Below are 19,595 nucleotides of genomic sequence, written 5' to 3'. Positions count from 1 at the left end.
CTCAGTCCACGTGTCTTTCAGGTGACAGCCCTGCTTCTGGGAAGGGAACAATGTATTATCAAAGGCCTCAGACTCCAGCATCATCTCCCACTCATAAGCATAACAGCCAAGCATTGGAGGCAGGTGGTGATCCCAAGACTCTCTAAAAAAGCCAGAGCAAAAACTCTGACCACCTTGGCAGGGGCTCTGGGAGTGCAGGCTAGGGGACTCATGAGTCCCAGAGGACATGTTCACCTAGTCTTGGAGAGAAACATCTTCTTGAGCTAACTGGCCAGAGAGGGGCAGTGTTAGGCCTTGAGCTCCCAAACCCTATCGGGTGTGGAACTGATCTCACTCCTCCCCCAGATGATCATCATTTGCTAACACACAGCACTGTTCCCATGCAATCGATGCCCTTTACAAGAACCATGAGCTAATAAAAAGATCAATAATACAGACTCTTAAAAACAAACATACTGTTCACAAGAGTGAGGAACTGGGGTTTCATATACACACACATTTTTGTCCTAGGTTTTGTCATTTTATTTTAATAAGTGTCAAGGTTTTTAATCACAGAATCCAAAAATGTAGTAACACACCCTGACAAAAAGGTGTGTTGAAGCTCAGGAGCTCAGTACTCCCTTCTTAAGCCCAGAAGCAAGCATAACCCTTGTGTGTGTGTGGGCGTGTGCGCGCGTATTTATGGTCTCATAAGAGCAAATCTCTTATGTCAGGGTCCCCAAAATGCTATTCCAGTTTGTTAGTTTATGGGATGGGAAGATCTTTGACCCAGCCTGCATGCATCTTTTTATTCATAATCCATGAAACAGAAATGACAATGTCCGAGCAGCGTACTTACTTCCTGCTCCCTCCAGGATGCCACGAACAACTACCTGAACCCCACTGGGTCTCATCAGCCTCTCCGAGAGCAGATGTCCACAGAGACGCCGAAGCCAAGCTGGGGCTTGGGGAAGCAGCTGCTTCACCTCTTGTCCAGGGGAGTGCAAGCCCTGAAAGGATATGGACAGGGGGATAGGAAATGTATTTTCCTAGTTTAGAAAATGCCACTGGTGTGCAAGCATTCACAGATATGCAAGATGACACACACTCTGCTGTGAAGGGCTTTTATCTATGTGATGGCAGGAACACAACAGAGGGGAATTTTCAATAAATCACTTCCACACCCAATGGCACCAAGATAATTAGGGTTTAATTAGATGGGCTGAGGATCTCAGGAGCCTCTCCTCCAAGCATAGCTTTCCTTCCCTAATTACAGTCTCCTGGGGTCATGCATCAGCGTTGACTGGCTCACTACCAGTGATACCCGCGGGGAAGGGGGAGTGTCTCAGGATGAACCAGGGCTCACTGAGCTCAAGGAGAGCAATTCCAACTGCAGCGACTGCTGGACACAGTAAGACAGCACTGTGGTGAGGTGACAGACAATTTAAATCTAGAGGTCACACAACGTGGTCACACAACCATCTCCCTGTGTCTCGGTATTAGGATAGGTGCTGTTCCAGCACAAACAGCAGTGCCATCTAGAGTCTGCAAACCTAGAAAGCATGCAGTCTGCCCGGGCAGCATTTGCTCAGTCATCTGTCATACCAATAGTGAAAAAGGCTGGCATATGTTTGCTTTACTGAGAAAGTATCTCGGGGAATTCTTTCACCTTTCTCCTTACAAGGCAGCCCTCATTTCCACGTTAAATGGTTACATTAAATAAAAAGGGTGTTTATGGAGGACATGGAGGAAGGAAGATTAAAGAAGAATAAATCAGTGCAGATTGCAGGCTCCTGGAAACCCAGGGTATTCAGAACTGATGAGACATGTCCAGCTGCTTTATTTAATGAGACCTGGTGCCCAGAACCCTTCAAGAGACTGTTCTTTCATGTGGCTTTTACTCCAGAGAGAGGGAGCAGCAAGCTCTGAGTGACAGCAGCCTCCATCCTGGACAGCAGCTCTCTCTGCTGAGCAGCTGCCCTCCCTTTAAGGCTAAAGTGCTAAGTGAAAGCAGCGGCAGCTTAAACCTATCAACTTTGATTGACACTTGCCAGTCCAAATAGCTGGATCAGCATAATGGTATACATTGGAGCACAAGGACACTGTCGACACTGTACAGATAAGCAGTTAGAAAGTGTATACAAATATTAAAGGACTCTAAAGTGAGGATCCATATAAGACTCTTCAGAGGAAAATCTAATATTCTCCTTGCCAGTAAATCTAGCAGCATCAGCCAAACATTTCTGAACACACAATTCCAATTTAGGGCAATACTGGGCTGTGCATTCGTTTTTAAGACCAAGGCTCAGCTTTCTGGTTTCACCAGATGTGGAATACTGAATTCTGGATAGCAACATTGTTCTCAGCATACTGAATTCCCCTGGTTCTCTGCGTTTACAAACCCCACAAAGCATCCTGAAACATGGGTAGTTTAAATTGCTACATGGGAGGAAAGACATGCATCTAGCTGCAATGCCTTTGTTCATTTAAAGCCAAATAACCGTCTTTTCCCATGGTCCTGCACAGATTTAAATCAGAAACTCTCAGCTTCACCGGACAATCCCATGTACCCCATATCTCTTTTTTTATTTAAAAAAAAAAAAACCACACACATGGCCCTGGAAAGTGTGGCCATAATGGATATTTCAAGTTCAAGTTAACACCACGTAGTTTGAAGATAAATCAATACTGTTTTAGCCAGAGTGACATAACGAAAATACAAGACAAGACATTTCACCAGAAGGATGGAAGCTTGACAGAATACAAACTGCTGAACTGGTGCTATACTGGCTTTGATGGAAGCCCACTGGTATGTACCCGGGTTCCATCCAGTTCTAGGGCAAAGCAGGCCCAACCCAACGAACAAAGCATTTCCAGGAATTTCTATTGTCTATTCATACAGCACCCAAAGCGTTTCAGTGAATAATTTTTTTTGTGACAAAGGAAGTGTGGAGAAGTCAGTTTGTAGAATTGACAAGCTCTGTATCCTAGCTGCAAATGTAAATGCACAGAAATCAACATATTCCAAATGATGATGCTCACAGCAGCTCTGCTTTATTGCAGGCATCATGAGTAGGATTTTTATTTCTATTTTATGGCATCACATTTATGTCATAAATATTTATGTTCAGCATGTCAGGGTCATTGTTACAGTAGGAGCCACAATTTTGCTGATTTTTGTGCACTTATGTTCTAATCCATTATGTTGTATTAACATATTCTTGCATTATTCATTACTAGTAAGATAGCCAAGTTTCCAGGATAAATAGCAGTGCCAATCTCAGAGTGGAGGAAATAGTCATCAATGCACATTTAGTACCAATTCAGCTGGTTTGTCCGGAAGCATACAAACTAACCCCAATGAGCCAGATTCATTCCTGCTGATACATCATTATATTTGGTGACGCAACACAGCAGGAATGGATCCAGAGCACTCTCTTCTCTAGGGAAGGAGCCTGTGTGCTCCTATTATCTTTTCAAGAAAATAGATTCACTCCTAGTATATAGTTTGAGTAAAAATAAAATAAAAGCTTCCAAATGCAAGTCTCTGCTGCAAATTCCAAGCTCCACATCTTCATCCTACTGGTCTGATAGGTAGCTAGGAAATCAGTTGAATGATTGAGCATGTCATATTCCAGCTCCTGTACGACTGGAAGGCACAGGCACAAAAGTCAGATCCCCCCTCGACCAGCTACAGAACCAGCTGGCAGTCTGGGTACCTGTTTGGATCCACCCTGAAGAACAAGCAGTTCCCGGACTACTAGGGGTTGGTAGACTCGATCCAAGACACTCTGTAAGGCCTCCCTGCAGTGAGTTCGCTTCTCTTCTGTAAGGCCCTGAAAAACAACAGGTCCCTGTGCTGGAATATTAACACAGCACAGGCAAACAGTAACGCAGAGAAGGATATGTATTTTACTAGCTGCTGCCTCCCCCTGTTGGACCATCAGCAACTTATAAGACATCAATAAGACATGCTTTGAGCAGGGGGTTGGACTAGATACCTCCTGAGGTCCCTTCCAACCCTAATATTCTATGATTCTATAATTGGGAAACATCCAGGCGGGTACAAAATAGCTAAACCATCCCCCTCAATTTCTTAAATCTCATTAGTTGTCCTTTCTCAGTTCTGTTTGCAACAGGGTGGCGCTTTTTAGTTAAGGCAAATATAAACAAAAACTGTTCAGGAGCAATTGTTACACTTACACTCACACACACACACCCTGCAAGAGTAAAAATAACCCCAGCAGAAGTCCATCAGCAGAGTGGGGTCTCTCCTGTTTACTGCACTGAATACAGCCTGTGTGATTACTTGCCTTGTGGGCAGTTGGTATACATGCATTCGGCACAAGCGGCTTGTGGCCCACGGAGACCAAATATGAGCTTTTGAGACAGAGTGGCTGAACGGAGGAGGTAAGGGGAGACAAAGGGATACAAAAACCAGACTTTCCAGGGCACAGGCCTGGTCTACACCACAGTTAGGTCGACGTAGGATGTACATCAGCTCAATGTGCAGCAGCAAAGTTAACAGAATGCTGGGAGTCTTTAGGAAAGGGATAGATAATAAGACAGAAAATATTGTAATGCCACTATATAAATCCATGTATGCCCACACCTTCAATACTGTGTGCCGCTCTAGTGCCCCATCTCAAAACAGATATATTAGAATTGGAAAAAGTACAGAGAAGGGAAACAAAAATGATTAGGGGTATGAAACAGTTTCTACCTGAGGAGAGATTAAAAAGACCAGGACTGTTCATCTTAGAAAAGAGATGGCTAAGGGGGGGAATATGACAGAGGTCTATAAAATCACGAATGGTGTGGAGCAAGTGAATAAGGAAGTGTTATTTACCCTTCACATAACAAATAATCAGGGATTACCCAACAAAATTAATAGGCATCAGGTGTCAAAGAAGCATAAGGAAGTACTTCTTTACACAACCACAGTCAACCTGAGGAACTCATTGCCAGGGGACATTGTGAAAGCCAAAAGTAAAACTGGGTTCCAAAAACAAAGTAGACAAGTCCATGAAGTATAGGTCCACCAATGGCTATTAGCCAAGATGGTCAGGGATGCAACCCCATGCTCTGGGTGTCCCTAAGTCTCTGATTGCCAGGAGCTGGGACTGGACAACAGTGGATGGATCACTCCATAAACTGTCCTGTTCTGTTCATTCTCTCTGAAGCCTCTGGCACTGGCCACTGTCAGAAGACAGGATTCTGAGCTAGATGGACCACTGGTCAGACCCTGTCTGGCCTTTCTTATGATAGGATCAGATCTGTGGTTCAGCTAGCCTGTATCCTGTCTAGGACAGTTGCACCTTCCTTTGAAGCAACCGGTACCAGCAAGACACCACGCAGAAGGCAGATATGGGATAACACATCTTGATCCCTAATACTGAGAGACTGGCTGAAGTCCTGAAGCACAAGGTTTCATATCCCTTCCAGACAGTTGTCTTTGCCCCAGAAAGATGAAAGGTACAGGATGGGGCCTATGCACAAAATTAAGGCAGGGCATTCTAACTAGAACACATACCTTTAGCTCCTCCAGTGGCCTGGCTTGCTCACCCTTTCCTTTGGTCGGGCAGAATCCTAGCTGGCACAGACCTGCTATGAGGTCCCCAAGGTGGCAGGTAAGGAGGAGGTTACCCAAGGATGGGTGCTCTGCAATCTGCAGCAGTGCAGTACAGCTGGCATAGAGCCTATGCATAGCACTGGGGGCAGCGTCGGGAGATACCACATCTTGAACAACAGCACTGAACTCTGTCCTGTGCTTCAGCGGGATTCCAACCCCAGGCAAGAGATATGGACAAAGGCCCAAGGTAATCACAAACTGCAATGCTGACTGAACAGTCTTCTGCTGGGAGACACTGAGTGTGTCAGGGCTGAGAGCAGGAGCAGCTTCAGCGGTCCTAGGGTTTGGTTTGGCTGGATGGTAAGCAGCAGCTAGGAGGATCATGCACTTTTTCAGACACAGCAGTAACAGCAGAACTTGAGAAGTAAAACTCCAGGTCACATCTGTAGAGCTTTCTAGCCATGCAGCCTGCTCTCTGACTTTAGCTCTCAAGCTCCGCAGTTCAGTCCACTGGGGATCCTGCCCAAACTTTGCCTCTAAAACAGCCAAGTTGGATTTTAAGGTTTCGAGCAGAGCTGCATGTTTTGCCGTCTGGAGAGAACTTGAATCTGTTCCTAAAAGTGAAAACACAGACAGTACAAGGATTGTGAAAGCTGGATACCTGCCCTGCCCTGCGCCATATACTGTCCCTCCATAGCTATTATTATTAGTGTTCTGCTGAGAGGTACTGGTTACTCCTTGGATCATAAATCTCTTTCAGCCTGGGTGTGAAAATACCCTTCAATTAACATAAACATTGATAAAGTAATCACAAGGCAAAAGGGGGCTGTGAACCTGCCCAAGAGTTCTTGGGCTGCGTGGGTTGGAGGGATTTTGCTGAGTACTGTTTTGTGTTTGTGGGGGGTGAGGGAGGCAGGTGATGGAGAACAGAAAAACTAGAAGACACTGAAAGAGACAGACAGAGCTAGAAGGAGAAGCTGCAAGGTGTCTGGGGAGAGGTTTTTGGGCCGGGGTGCAGACTTGGCTCTTGGTGCTGTGAGCAAAGGAAGCTGCTTCCTGCTATTTGATTCCTCCTGCATTCAGAGGCCAGGACTTTGTACGTTCTTTGTAAACAAACAAAACTGCACCAAGAATACCTAGCTCTAATTTCTGCTCCCAGCTGAACATTCCCAGGGCCTCACACTTTGACTAGCCGCTCAGGGGCAACCCGGCAATGGGATTCAGAATGTCACTCGGTATCTACATGTGTATTCTACCCCCTCACACACTCCTGCGGCTGACGTGTCTTCCTGCAGTCCCAGGGATGAGGCAGAGGTGTTTCCTTTTCCCAGCTGGCCAGTGCTGTCCTGCCGTGCAGTAGGACCAAGGGCTCGGGGTGCTCATTTAAAACCAGGCACCCCAGCTAGAAATCTGTCCCGGGCTGTGCATCAGGGCAGGCAGCTCTCCCCGGCAGGGCTAGGAGCACAGGGGAGGCAGGCCGCACACGGGCGCAGTTCCCCTCCCGGCTGTGTCCGGCGGGCTGGGGGCAGTTTCCCAGCCATGCACCCCCACCCACCCCTCCCTGCAGGGGAGGCTCTCCTGGGCCGACCTTCCTGCGCCTCTCACCGCCCCCGGCCTGCCCCGTCTCTGGGATCTAGTCAGCCCGGGGTGTGTGTGTGTGTTTGTGTGTGTGTGTGTGAGTCCCGCCTACGGGAGCCAGGGGAGCCTCCGTGAGAAGGGGGAGCAGGCGGGGGGGGGGGGTCGGAGAAGCAGGGCATGGGCTGGGGAGGGGGGTTCCATCGTGGGGGAGGGGCCCCCCTCAGGCAATGGGGGATGGGCCAGGGGCCTGCTGCGAGCGGGGGGGGGGGGCGGCCCGAAGGGGCCTGCTGCCGGCCTTGGGGGGTGAGGCGGGGCGGGGGGGACAACATGGAGCCCCGCAGGCCCCGCCCGGCTGAAGGGAGCGGCCCCCTCTTACCGCTGCCTCCGGCCCTCCCCAGCAACAGCTGCAGCGCCGCCACCACCCGCTCCAGCTTCAAACTGCCGGCCATCGCGCGCGCGCGCGCACCCTCCCGCCGCGCGCCCGCTGCGCCTGCGCACCCGAGCGCACCCAGCCGCCATCTTGTAAGGGTCTGACCCACGCAGCGCCGTGGAGCGGTCGTTCCGCCATCTTGGGAGAGGCAGGCCGTGAGCAGCCGGCGCACAGCTGGCCGCTTTTAGAACGCTGCTGCTGGCCACGTGTCTCCCGCCTGCAGCCAGGGCCTTGCAGGGGAGTCCCCAGCCCCGTGCAATGTGTGTGTGTGTGTGTGTGGACAGGGCTTGCAGCCATCCTGCCACCACGCTGGGCTGCGCACGGGGCAGCCGGGGCCAGTGCAATAGCCAGGGTCCCCTCGGGCACAGGCCGGCTGTGCCGAACCCCTTATTGCTGGGTGACTTGTCCCGCTGGCAGCCCCTGGGCCATGCAGACAGACCCTGCCTGGCCAGCAGCCCAGCTCCATCCTGGCCCACCACTAGCTCCTCCTGCCTTCCAGCCCAGCTGCTGTTCTGCACAGGCTGTCCAAAGCAGGCACACACACCCCCGTCCCCGACTCTGGCCTCCACTTCCTACCTCAGCAGAGCGAAGGGATCGTTTACCACCCTCACCCCCGTTGCTACTTTGCTGGACTCCTGCCTGGTTCTCGCTCTGCTGCGGCAGTTGTGCCTTTGGAGAGCCAACATGGGGGTAGTTGCGTGCACCCATTTTAGGGCTGGCCACAGGGCCCGGGCGCCCCTCGGTAGCGTGTACAAGGAACCTGAGGTTGGAGCCCAGTTCTCGGATTCAGCCTTGTGTGCAATGCACCCGAGATCATGTCCCATTCGCCCAGGGTCTGGCTGGAAGAAGCTGAGAGGAGGGTAAAACTGCATTTCCCTCTTAGCGACCATTCAGTTCTCCTTCCAACTCCTGCTAGTGAGTAGCAGTAAAGGTGCGGTTCACCATCAATCAATGGCCATGTCTACACTAGAAACTTTTTCTCATGTAACCATGTCACTTAGGGGGGTGAATTTATACAACATATCTACACCAGCAAAAGTCCTAATGTAGACACAGCTATACCAGCATCATTTATTTCACTCCAGAAACTGGTATAAGCTATACCAGCAAGAGAATTCATGCTGGTGAAAGCTGCGTTTATACTAGGGGGGTTTGCCGGTGTAACCATACCTGTATAGTTGGACCAGGAAACTTTTCTAGTGTAGAATAGGCCTGTCCTATACCATTCCCTGATTAAGTCTGCAGGGAGATGAGCTCTTTTCAAGTTAGCCCCAAAACTCAATTAATCTAGTTGTGACCTTTAATGTGCCTTGTTTGTATAAAATGGATCCCAACCTGCCCCCTCCATTAGTGTTTGAAGCAATAGCAGATGCTGGCTAGCTTCTTTTCCAGACATTTGAATGCGAGTTTTCAGCTACTTCCTGCTCACAGCAGCTCCTGGCTTGTCTCACAGGGGGTGGCTGTTCTGAAAGCCATTTTTCTATAAAGCAGCTAGAGGCTGCAGAAAGCATTTGGCTTTTGTTCTTTTGCAAAGGAGCAACCTGGGGGTGAGCTGAGACAACCCAGTATTGCTCCTTGGAGGGCAGGCTTGGAAAAATTCTTGGAAAAGCTCCTTGGGGGTCAGGCCATAATATGCAAAGGGCAGCAGAACCCAGGCAGAGACTTTCAGCCTTACATAAAAGAGAAAGGTATTTTTTAAAAACAAATTTATTAAAATTTTATAAAAATGTATAATCAAATTCACATGAAGCTATTGCTTTTCTCTTAGCTTCTTTTGTGTCCCACAATTCCCCATCACTGAAAGGTACAAAGTATTAAGGCAGCCAAATATACAGTTTAAAAGCCAGATCAAGTGATTTCCTTTTTTTAAAGCTCCATTCATTAAATGCACAATACTTACACTGCAGACGTTACACACTGAAGGAAGTAATGCCATGACCTGGCATGATAGAAAAGTATAAATTGGCCTATAGCTATTAAATCAAAGAAGACATCCTGCTAAACATTCTATGAACAGAAAATGGCATGTTGTTGGCTGGTATTTGATAGATCATCTCTCCCCGTTCAGAGTGTGAACAAACAGCTTTATACAAAAATACAGCATCAAACTGGGCTGGCAGGTTTTAGACGTTGCATTTATTTCCATATAGCCCCAAGTGTACTGAGCGCTCGTGTCATGATGAGGTACTTAGTCAGAGTCACACCTCCAGCCTGCGCTGCAGAGGGCAGGCTACAGCTCTCTGCGGCCCTGGGGCGGAGCGGGATGAGACTCAGCAGCGCTTTACTGAAGAGTTAGTTTATAATCCAGTTTTTGGAGGGGTGGGGGTGGGAGGAAGAACACTGAGCTCTAGTTAGAAAAATGGGAAGTTGCTACTGCAGCACATGGAGACAAATGATTATCAGGTTGCGAGCACATGAATGCAGGTACAGGGACGCGCTGGATTCATTGCAACCAGCACACAAAGGTATTTGGGCAGCTGCCAGCAGAGATCCTAAAGTGAGTGCAGGGGTTCCCCTCCAGGAAAGGGGGTGAATCCACTCTCAGTTCCCTGAGGGTTTCCCGGGGACCCAAACATCCTCTCTGCCATGACTGATTGCTTAGTCAGAGGGCTGCCATCATCTTTGGTCTTTGCAGGTTAGGCACGGTGCTAATTGTCTCAAAGTGCATCTCTTGGTTAAGAGTAACAGTAACATTAAAAAGACGCGGCATCTGGAAATTCAATACAAAATCTCTCTGGCAGTCCCCTGCAATCTGGCTGTGTTCCAGCCTGGCCGAGTGGCAGCTAATTCCCACGGCTATGGAGAAAGATGGCTACTGCACGCCTGCTCTTCGTAGAACACGCCCACTCCATGGGCGCACACAGCAGCGCACAACACAGTGGCCTGCGTTACAAAGCAAACCAGGCCCATATGCTGGTGGCGGGGAACTAACCGCTGTGCTGCCTGTATCTGGAACGAGGTGTTTGGAGAGCAGCGGGGAACCGGTTACCTGTTAACGCTGCCGCTGGCAGAAAGGAGCCCCCAGAAGTGAGCAAGCCCCTATCCTAGGAAGCCTGCAGCCAGAGACGCACAGCAGGTGACGTCATCGGTGTGAGTGCATCCAACCGGCACCCCTTGCCCAGCATGCTGCAAAACTGCAAGACCAGGCCATTCATGCAGGGGCGTGCGGGAGCTCAGCGGAATGGGAAGAGCCTGGCCAGCTGGGGAAGTAACCGCAGCCAGGAGCTCCCCGGCTCCACCAGAGCAGGGGTAACTGAAGTGAGCGTCCAGAGAGCGGCCCAGGTCTGCACTGTGCTGGAAACAGAGTCAGCCTGTGGAAGCCACAGATCCCAGCGTGCGTGCGTTGCTCTGCCTTGCACCAAGATGGGACCTGGAGCCCCCACAGCGAAGACGTCGAGTGCAGAGTTCTGGGTTGGACCCATTCACTCCTGGCAGGCTCCACTAAGGCTCTTGGTTAGATGCCCCCCCCCGGTTACCCTGGAAAGCATTGGCTTTCCTTGGCTGAACAACCAGGCCTAAAGAAGCAGACAGGACTGACTGCAAGGAGGACAGATTCACGCAGTGCTAAGGGAATTACAGCCATCCACCCCCGGGGAAGAGCAGGGACCTTGCTGGTCTCAGTCGAGCGGGCCGCAGCAACATTTCTCACACCCGCCGCGCGGCTGCAGCCCCAACAACCGGCAGCGGCTACTCCTCCTCCTCGCCCCCGCCGTACATGTCGGCCAGCTTCTTGAAGCGGCCGCCCCAGTCGCGCAGGTAGTCGTAGTCCTGGTCCCGGTCGGAGCCGGAGGAGTTGAGGGAGCTGAGCGAGGCCGCCTCGGAGCCGCTTCCCTCGTAGTCGAAGACCAGCAGGGAGTCGTAGGGCGGGGCCGTGGGGTCGGTATCGGCCGCCTTCAGGTTCTGGGGAGAGGGGGGGTGTTAAATCATGGGCTCAGGGTGCTGGAGGTGCCATCGTGATGTCTGGGGAAAACCTCAGACACAGACTCGGTGGAGGGGCAGTACAGTGCTGCTGGCTCAGAGCCAGCCCTCCCCGCGCACGGCTGAGCCTGACGGGCAACCTGCAGCCCAGCCCACGGAGCACCCTGGGAGCTGCAGCTCCTGCTCCAGAGACTCAGCTGCTCTTTGGAAGAAACCTAACCTAACCTCGTGGCCACAGAGAAATCCTCCTACGTGAGCTGACTGTGAAGAGGTGCCAGGGGCTCCAGCCGAAGCCCTGTCTGCACTGGGGGGATTCATGCCAGTGCAGACCCCCATGTCGATGCACTGCCCGTGGGTGCGGCTTGTCCCAGTTTGCAACAGGCCCAAACCGCCCCGGGGCAGGTGCCAGGTCATGCTGGGACAGCACATGTAAACTGGGGGTTCGCTTTGCTGCTGGTACCCACCTCTTCAGTACAGACAGGCCCACGCCCGCAGGCAGCCTGAACCAACGGCCAGGAAAGCTGTGCCCTCTGCTCTGCCCCAGTCCCCGGGTGTGACAGGACAGATTTACACATCGCCACTTAACTCTCTTGCTGCTGACAAAGGCATGTGAGGAAGCAGGGGGCCAGCCCTGCCACGATGATCTGTGCAGTCTTCCGGGAGTGGCACCTGAGCCCTGCCGAGGGGGCCCAATTCAGCAGGGCAGCTGAGCTCCACCAAGGACGCTCAGCAGGACGCCCTTTGTCTCTGGGGGCTTGGCTTCCGTCCTGAGCAGGCGTTTGGATGTATCTGGAGTGCCCGGGTACTGCACACAGCCGCGAGGGGATCCCGGGGCCGTCACCGAGGGAAGCAGAACGCCACCTTCCAAGCACCGAAACGGAGGTCGCTGCTGGGGGTCGGTGGGTGGGAACGCTCGGATGGTGGCTAGCCCTGAGCTGCCGAGCCGGGACTGCCCTGGCCCCAGTGAGTGTCAGGCGCTGGATCTTTGGCTGCAGCGTCCCCACTGGGTGCAGAGAGCTTGGAATCGGGGCGGAGGGTGCTGTGGAAGGGCTTCCGCTCAGTGCAGCCTGAGCCAACAGGAGACCGGGCGGAGCTCTCAGTAACCGACCCCCCAGCCTGCCGGGGACTAATGAACCGGGCCGTTGTCAGCCCCACTCACCTCATCGATGAAGTTGCCGATCTCGTCGGGGTTGGCGGGGCGAGGCCGGTACTGTGGGGCCGCCATGAGGGTCGGGGCGACGTCGTTGCGTGTGACCTCGGGCCGGGCGTCTAGGCCTCGGTGCAGCTGGCTCAGATCATAGTCCTGCGGAGGAGGGAGAAGAGGTGGCATGTCAGGAGAGTGGGGCCAGAGGAAGCTGGGCTGTTCCGTAAAGCACCATCAGACAGTGGGAGCCAGGGCTGCGGCTTCTTCTGGTAGGATTTGTGGGCCCAAAATATATGTGAGTAAGTCTCTAATTCACTCACAGTCAGACACCCGCCCCATATGGCCATGTCTGGCGGTGGCTATAAATGCAAAATATATGTGAGTAAGTGTCTAATTCACTCACAGTCAGACACAGCCCCCATACTGCCATGTCTGGCGGTGGCTATAAATACAACTCAGGCAGCCAGAAAGGTAAGGAGGTAAAAGAAAGGGAACTCGAAGAAGCTAAAGGACACCAACCTATCCTCCAGTTTTTCAGATCAGACAAGGCCTTTCTGCAGTCAGGCAATGTACTGACTAGGGAAGCAGATGAACAAAATCAAGATGAAAATGATTCAATAGAGAGACTGCGTCTGGGGCACTGGCAATTGGTGACAAAGAAAAGCTGCTTCATGTGACTCCAATCTAATGCTCGAAGACAGCCAGGCAGTATCACCATTAGCACCACCAAATACAGAAGGTTTACGAGAAGCAGGAGAGAGCAGTGTTACACTGTCTGATTCTCATCTTTTCAAAGATCCAGGCTTGTGGCCTGAAAACAGAACAGATTCTATCCGTCACAAAATGGTTCTGTCTGGTGCCCTGACTTTTGAAGAAATGCGGACGCTAGCAAAGTCAATGCCAACAGATGTTGATGGGCATCATTTTCCTGAATTTCTTCTCCGATGTAAGATTTCCAAAAAGAGAGAAAAGATACCAAGAGATTGACTTGTCTGGAGTGCTACCAACCAAGCACTCTATTGTTTTCCATGTCGGCTGTTTCCTGAAGGGAGGCTTAAACAAGCAGAATATGAACTACCCCCACTTAGCTGATTAAATGAAATTTACAAGAAACAACTGCAACCAATTTTCAGTGAAGCATGCAGAGCCCTAGGGATTTTTTGCACACTGCCGCTGACTGTGGCAGAAGCTGAAAAGTTTCAGCAAGCTAGCACCATCAAAAACTGCAGTGGGGTAAGACCGGTTAAGCCACCTAGCTATCTTGTCTATTGAGTGTGAACTTGCAAGAGAAATTTACTTTGGGGGGTTAATACATGATTTTGCAATGAAAAAGGCCAGAAAAATAAAGCTTTCAAGTTAATTGGCCTAATTATAAAATGTGGCAGTCACATTGGTCCATTAGAATAAAAAAATCAAGACATTGACAGGATCGAATACCCTTATAAAGACCAAAAGTTACAAAACTGTCAGCAAATTTGTAGGACTCTTCGGCTGGGCGTTATGTTAAACAAAAATAGCAAAGTGTGAGGGGGGGGCGCATTTTTCCAAAATGGAGCGTATGTAAGAGTTATTTCAGAATTCAAACATCTTTCATGGCTCATGAGATTGTACGTGTGGGAGGGGGGTTGTGTGTGTGTGTGGGAGGGGGGGTTGTGCTGTGTGTGTGTGGGAGGGGGGGTTGCGCTGTGTGTGTGTGGGAGGGGGCCCGTGTTACAAGTTTGTACTGGGCCCGAAAACATTATGCTTGGGCCCTGCCACTGACTCACTGTGTGACAGCCTGGCTGCAAAACCAGGCAAGGCACAAACATAACCAGCCCTGCCTGCGTGCGGGTGTTGTGACACGCTGTACCCCGTGTACACCCTTTATGATGTGATTTGTATATCATTCATGTTCACCCTGACAGTGTAACTGTGCATTGTCTGATGCAAAGTATGCCATGTAAGGTGTTTCTAGAATGCTCATGACATACTGAACATTATTGTTCTGGTAGTATGTTTCTTGCAATGTCATACATATGTACAAATACGAAACTCTGCTGGGTCATATCCCCAAATGCGTCTCTCCCATGGCTTGAATAAGAACACAAAGCTGTGTTTCCATGTCCAGCAGAGGCATGCATACAGGAACACTGGACTGGCCTAAGCACCTGTGAGCACTTTGGCTCAAATGGAAGAAATCATGCCCATTGCCAGACAGGGCAGATCACTTGACCCAGAGAGTGTTGGGGAAACTTGTTAAAAGCTGAGGCCTCTTTGTCTCAGGCTCTTCCCTGGAATCCATCTTCTAAGCTACACCAAAGACTGAGAATCTACCCACAGGGGATGGGAGGCCTGCTTGCAAGAGGCACCACAACCCGCCTGTGTGGTAAACTGAATACAGATTGACATATTAATCTTAGGTTAAGATGTGAGTTATCTTGTAGTTAATTGTGATTAACTCCTTGGCTTATTAATATTCTGACTTAGGTTCACTTAAAATCTTGCTGTATTGTAGTCAATAAACTTAGTTTGTCTTATCTAAAACAGTGCATGTGGATTGAGTGCGTGCAGAGACCTCACTTAGAGTGACAGAGCTGGTGCGTATCAATTTCTTTGATAAATTGACGGACAAATATAAATGAGTTGGCAGGATGCAGTGTGCAGCACTGACCCTTGCAAGATGGCAGTTCCCAGGGTTGCACCTGGGACTGGGTGTTTGCTGGGGTCTATCCCAAGAGTGGCTGGCCAGAAGCACTCCTTCACTAGGTCAGGGACCGATTACACGCAGCAGGCTGGGCGTGGGCTGACCCAGGAGTGGGCGGTTCACACAGCAAAGCGAGGTAAGCCAGGGCCCAGGAGTGAGGGATTGAGGTGACCCAGCTACACACCAGTCCAGACGGCAGGGGGGAATGGCACAGGTGTCCGTCAGGGAAAGGGAGCCGGCCCCTGCAATGCTCTCTTGCTGGAGACGCCCTGCACAAGCGGCCCAGCCACACAGGGGAGCCACGCGGCCCCCTGAGATCAGGGCCTTGGCTTCAGAGCTCCACCCACCTGGTCTTCTTCCCCACCGCCCTCCTCGTCGTAGTGATAGACGTTGTCTCGAGTGTCGTCCTCTGGGGGAAGCAAGGGCTCCTTCACCACCTTCCTCTTCCTCACGAAGAGCAGCAGCAGCAGCAGGAGGACTGGAAAGAGGGAGAGAAAGCACGGCCTTTACCTGGGCTGCAGCGCCAGGAGGGGCCAGCGATTGCTTGTCACAGGAGCCGGACCGCACTGCTCCCGCCGGCGGCTCTGGGGTGGAGTCCCCTGCAGCGCTCAGGAACAACGCAGCACGCGGAGGAGTCGTTTCAGCAGCAAGTCTGAGTCTGAGGTTCGGGCCTTTGCGACAGTGACTCGCTTGGCCGGCGCGTGAGGCTCTTTGCTTTTCCCAGGGGCGAGGGGGTTCTGCCCGCAGTACTCACTCAGCAAGGCCAGGATTGCCCCGAGAATCCCCAGGATGGCCGGGACCCCCAGGCCACCCGCGATGTAGGCTCTCCTTTCGCAGTTCTTGGTCTCCCCGTCACAGTCGCACACCTGGGCTTTGACGGTCGTCACCTGGGACTTCCCCTGGTTGTCTGTCAGCTGCAGGAAGATGCTGTAGTCTCCTGGCTCCAGCTGTTTGGTAAGCTGGAAGGAGACGGTGTCTGCGTGGGAAAAGCAGGGCTCGAGTCAGAGACTCCGGGAAAGCGACAGGATCCTGGAGGCAGGAGTCTCAGCACCGCGGCCTGGCCCTGCCACATCAGGCCCTGGCGGGACACGTTGCCGAGCAGCCTCCCCCCTGGCAGGTTTACGGAGCTCGGGCTGGCTTGGACGTTTGGGGGCTCCAGGGGTGGGGGGAATCCAGCAAGCATTTCAAGCTGGAAGCGTGCTTGGGGCTGGGAGGTGAGAGGGGTCCAGCTCTCACTGGCGACCGCCAGCAGGGCGGGAAGCCCAAGTGCCCTTCACCCTTCAAACGGTCCCTAGCCAACAGTTTCAGGGCTCGGCCCTCACGTAGCCGCTGTGGGTTCAGGGGCCCAGCCGGGCTGCCTGGCACCTGGCGAGCAGCCCAGCAGACGCACGCCTGCCCCACGGCGCTCGCATTCTCCTTTGGGGGAGCAGTCGCCAGGCAGGTGAGTAGGAAAGCACCAACCCCAATAGGGGACGGGGGTCACTGCACCTCACACTACTAGCCAGGGAAGCGAGCACAAGCAGCGACTGGAACGGCCTTGTGACTTTCCAGGCCATCTCACGAGTTCTCCGCAGAGTGGTCCCAGCTCTATCCTGCAGCCCCTGGCCACCCGCCCGCCTGGGAACACCAGCGCGGGGTAGTTCCCACCACAGCTGACTGCTCCAGAAGGCTGGGGTGGGGGGAGCCCCGCTTCTCAGCAGGACAAGGTGACAGGGGCGCACAGCGGCCTAGCCCCTTACCCGGTGAGCCCACAGTTGCTGTCCAGTTGGAGCCAGAGCCGTGCACCAGCTCCGCACGGAAGGGATGGGTGTTTGGCGGAAGGTCCACGTCCACGATAGCCAACGTCTGGGCCACTGGGTTCTGATTGCAGATGTAGAACTCCCGTGGATCTGGCACTGGCCCATTGTCGTTCACGTCCTCCAGGGTCAGGAGCAAGGTCCCCGTGCCCGTGGTGAAGGGCTGCCCTAAGGGAGAGCGGTACCACGGTTCAGTGCAGGGGCGCTAGAAGGACACACGTTCCTGTCCTGCCGCCCAGCCACCCCCCCCGGGAACGAGCAGTGCATTCCCCGCTGGGCCGTAGCGGGGGCAGGGGGTTGTTCTTTCGGAGAATCCTTGTGATCAGGTGGGGGGGGGGCTGGGCTCAGATAGTCTTAAATGGTGCCAAGCCTTAGTGAGTGTTTCGGCAGCTCAGAGCAGAGGCTTGGTTTAGCCCATCTCTGCCTCTAAGCAGAGTCCTGACCGTGGGGTCACCCCATTCCCCGTGGTGTCGGCCCTGGGGCAGTTATGTTCCAGCGCTGCCCGGCTCTGCTGTGACTGCCCGCGGCTGCGGGGAGCTATGCCCTAGCTGGAGGCTGCAGAGCCGTGTGGGACTGGGGGGCGGAAAGCGGCTGTGCAAGCGCTAGACGATGTTTTCACACTTCTCTGTAGCAGGGGGTCTGGTGCCCAGCCACAGCACGAAGGCAGCGCTGCTAGCGGAGAGTCAGGAGCGAGCCCTGCCCTACAGCAGAGCCCGCCGGCCAGAGAACAGGGGCCGCGTCTCATTACCAGAATCGACAGCCAGGACGATGGCTTTGTAGACGTTGTTGACGACGTAGCTCGACTCCCTGTCCAGGGGGAGTTTCGATGTGATGATGCCATTTTCAGCATCGATCGCCAGCCACCCTGCAGGGTCGCTCCCCATGCTGTACCTGGAGGGGAGGGCAATCAGATATGAGGAGAAGCGTCCGGCATGTGGGGGCAGGGGCAGGCAGTAATGCTCTAGGGAAGCGTGAAATGAATTTCCGGGTGCCGGTGAATATAAACAACTGACCCTTCATGCTTCCATCTCCTGCCGGAGGGAATCGGGCACTCCCCTGCAGAGGGCCCTTGCTGGGACTCACTTTCACTGACAGAAACGCAGCTGGTCTCATTTCAGACTAGAAGGGCTATTTGCGTCACCCTCCCACCAGCGAGAGGGAGCAGGGTATCAAAAGCACACAGCATAGTGCGACTGCAGGGACGCAGCCCAGGAGAGCGGTGTGGACGGGTAGATTAGTTTCACACCCGGGTGCGGCCTGATTTGCCTGGATCTGCGGCAGCGTGGCTGAACTGGGCACATAGCTATGCACCGGATCTGCTTGGTTAACTGGGCAAACAGCCAGCTAGATACATTTCTGGTTACCTGATTTTCAAGCACGATCATAAATCGTGCAAAGTTAGGTCTGAGTTTTGGCAGGCCAGTCGCACCACTGACCTGCCTGCAAAATTTGCCTCTACGTCCTTTCAAGAGAGCAGATGATTGAGATTTGGAGGCTGTCCCAGATCCAGGAAGGAGGAGTTTGCCAACCCTCAGAACCTCCTCGGAGCATGGCTTTCCCCTGGCCCACGGGACACAGAAAGGCCCTGAACTGGCCACTCTGTGCTCGCTTTGCAGCGTTTCGGGACTGATTTGGGGTGGCCCTGAGCAGCAAATGCACAAATCTAGTGGTGCTGTGAGCTCAGACTCGGGGCCTGCCAAGGCCGCGCTGCAGCATTCATGCCCTTACGTGATTTTCTGCATCTGGCTCTTATCTGGGTCCTGGGCTGTGTAGGAGGTAACTTGCTGTCCCACAGGTAAGTCCTCCGAGACAACCGCGCTTTTGGTAGGTGGCTGAAAGACTGGGGCTTCGTTCACATCCTCGACGTCCACAGTAACGGTGGCTGTGGACGTCGGGAGCGGCACAGAAAAGGGAACGCTGTTCTCTGCGGTGACGTAGAGGATGAACTGCCTTTGCACCTCAAAGTCCAGGCCCTGGAAAGGATGCAAAAGGAGGAGTCAGCTCTGCAGGAGACACCGAATACGGATACTGCTAAGAACCTGCAGCCGGATGCCAGGGAGAATTCCTGAGGAGCAGCAGCGCTCAGAACAGCCACGAGGCCGTTCGTCCTGCGTTAGAGGAAGGACACGCGCGCGCCAACCCCAGCAGCAGAGGCACCCCGCCCACAAGTGGGTCCACACACCCGTGCAGCTAGCCTCCACGCCTCCCGGGAGGGAGAACCATCCCCGCCACACTGATGGGGGTAAGGAAGCTTTGAAGTCCTGGGAGGGGGCCTGGAGCAAACTCCCAATTGCTCAACTCCCAGGCCCCCTGATCTAATCCCTACACCACGCCCCTTCCCTGCTTTGTGGCACTTAGCCATATGCCTGTGGGAGGCAATGCAGCGAGCGCCATCCCCTGACGGGCAGGCCAGCCGCCCTCAACCAGACGGGAAGCAGGGAAGGAGAGATTTGGGGAACGTTCAGGGTCCTGCAAACTAACCTCCAGGGCCCACC

The 19,595-nt window shown here is 52.9% G+C and overlaps 2 protein-coding genes across 2 annotated transcripts in view; both read right to left on the bottom strand.

The window, feature by feature from the left end:
• TANGO6 (transport and golgi organization 6 homolog) overlaps window positions 1-7,578 on the bottom strand; it is an 86,634-nt gene extending 79,056 nt beyond the window's left edge. Inside the window, exons 1-4 of the mRNA XM_067536728.1 lie at window positions 7,506-7,578; window positions 5,513-6,165; window positions 3,699-3,815; window positions 839-989 (exon numbers count right to left, since the gene is read on the bottom strand). Of these exons, the coding sequence (XP_067392829.1) occupies window positions 839-989; window positions 3,699-3,815; window positions 5,513-6,165; window positions 7,506-7,578 (994 nt within the window). The remainder of the gene's footprint in view (window positions 1-838; window positions 990-3,698; window positions 3,816-5,512; window positions 6,166-7,505) is intronic.
• A 1,670-nt stretch (window positions 7,579-9,248) lies between these two features.
• LOC137145829 (B-cadherin-like) overlaps window positions 9,249-19,595 on the bottom strand; it is a 37,630-nt gene continuing 27,283 nt past the window's right edge. The window contains exons 10-16 of the mRNA XM_067536768.1: window positions 18,829-19,073; window positions 17,849-17,991; window positions 17,044-17,268; window positions 16,059-16,280; window positions 15,652-15,782; window positions 12,637-12,780; window positions 9,249-11,459 (exon numbers count right to left, since the gene is read on the bottom strand). Coding sequence (XP_067392869.1) covers window positions 11,247-11,459; window positions 12,637-12,780; window positions 15,652-15,782; window positions 16,059-16,280; window positions 17,044-17,268; window positions 17,849-17,991; window positions 18,829-19,073 — 1,323 coding nt within the window. The 3' untranslated portion in view covers window positions 9,249-11,246. The remainder of the gene's footprint in view (window positions 11,460-12,636; window positions 12,781-15,651; window positions 15,783-16,058; window positions 16,281-17,043; window positions 17,269-17,848; window positions 17,992-18,828; window positions 19,074-19,595) is intronic.

This window comes from Emydura macquarii, unplaced genomic scaffold (genome assembly GCF_026122565.2).
Source record: "Emydura macquarii macquarii isolate MOO-44397 ecotype Brisbane River unplaced genomic scaffold, CSIRO-AGI_Emac_v2 contig_3647, whole genome shotgun sequence".
Taxonomy (NCBI): Eukaryota; Metazoa; Chordata; order Testudines; family Chelidae; genus Emydura; species Emydura macquarii.
This window is presented reverse-complemented; position numbering and strand designations above follow the sequence as displayed.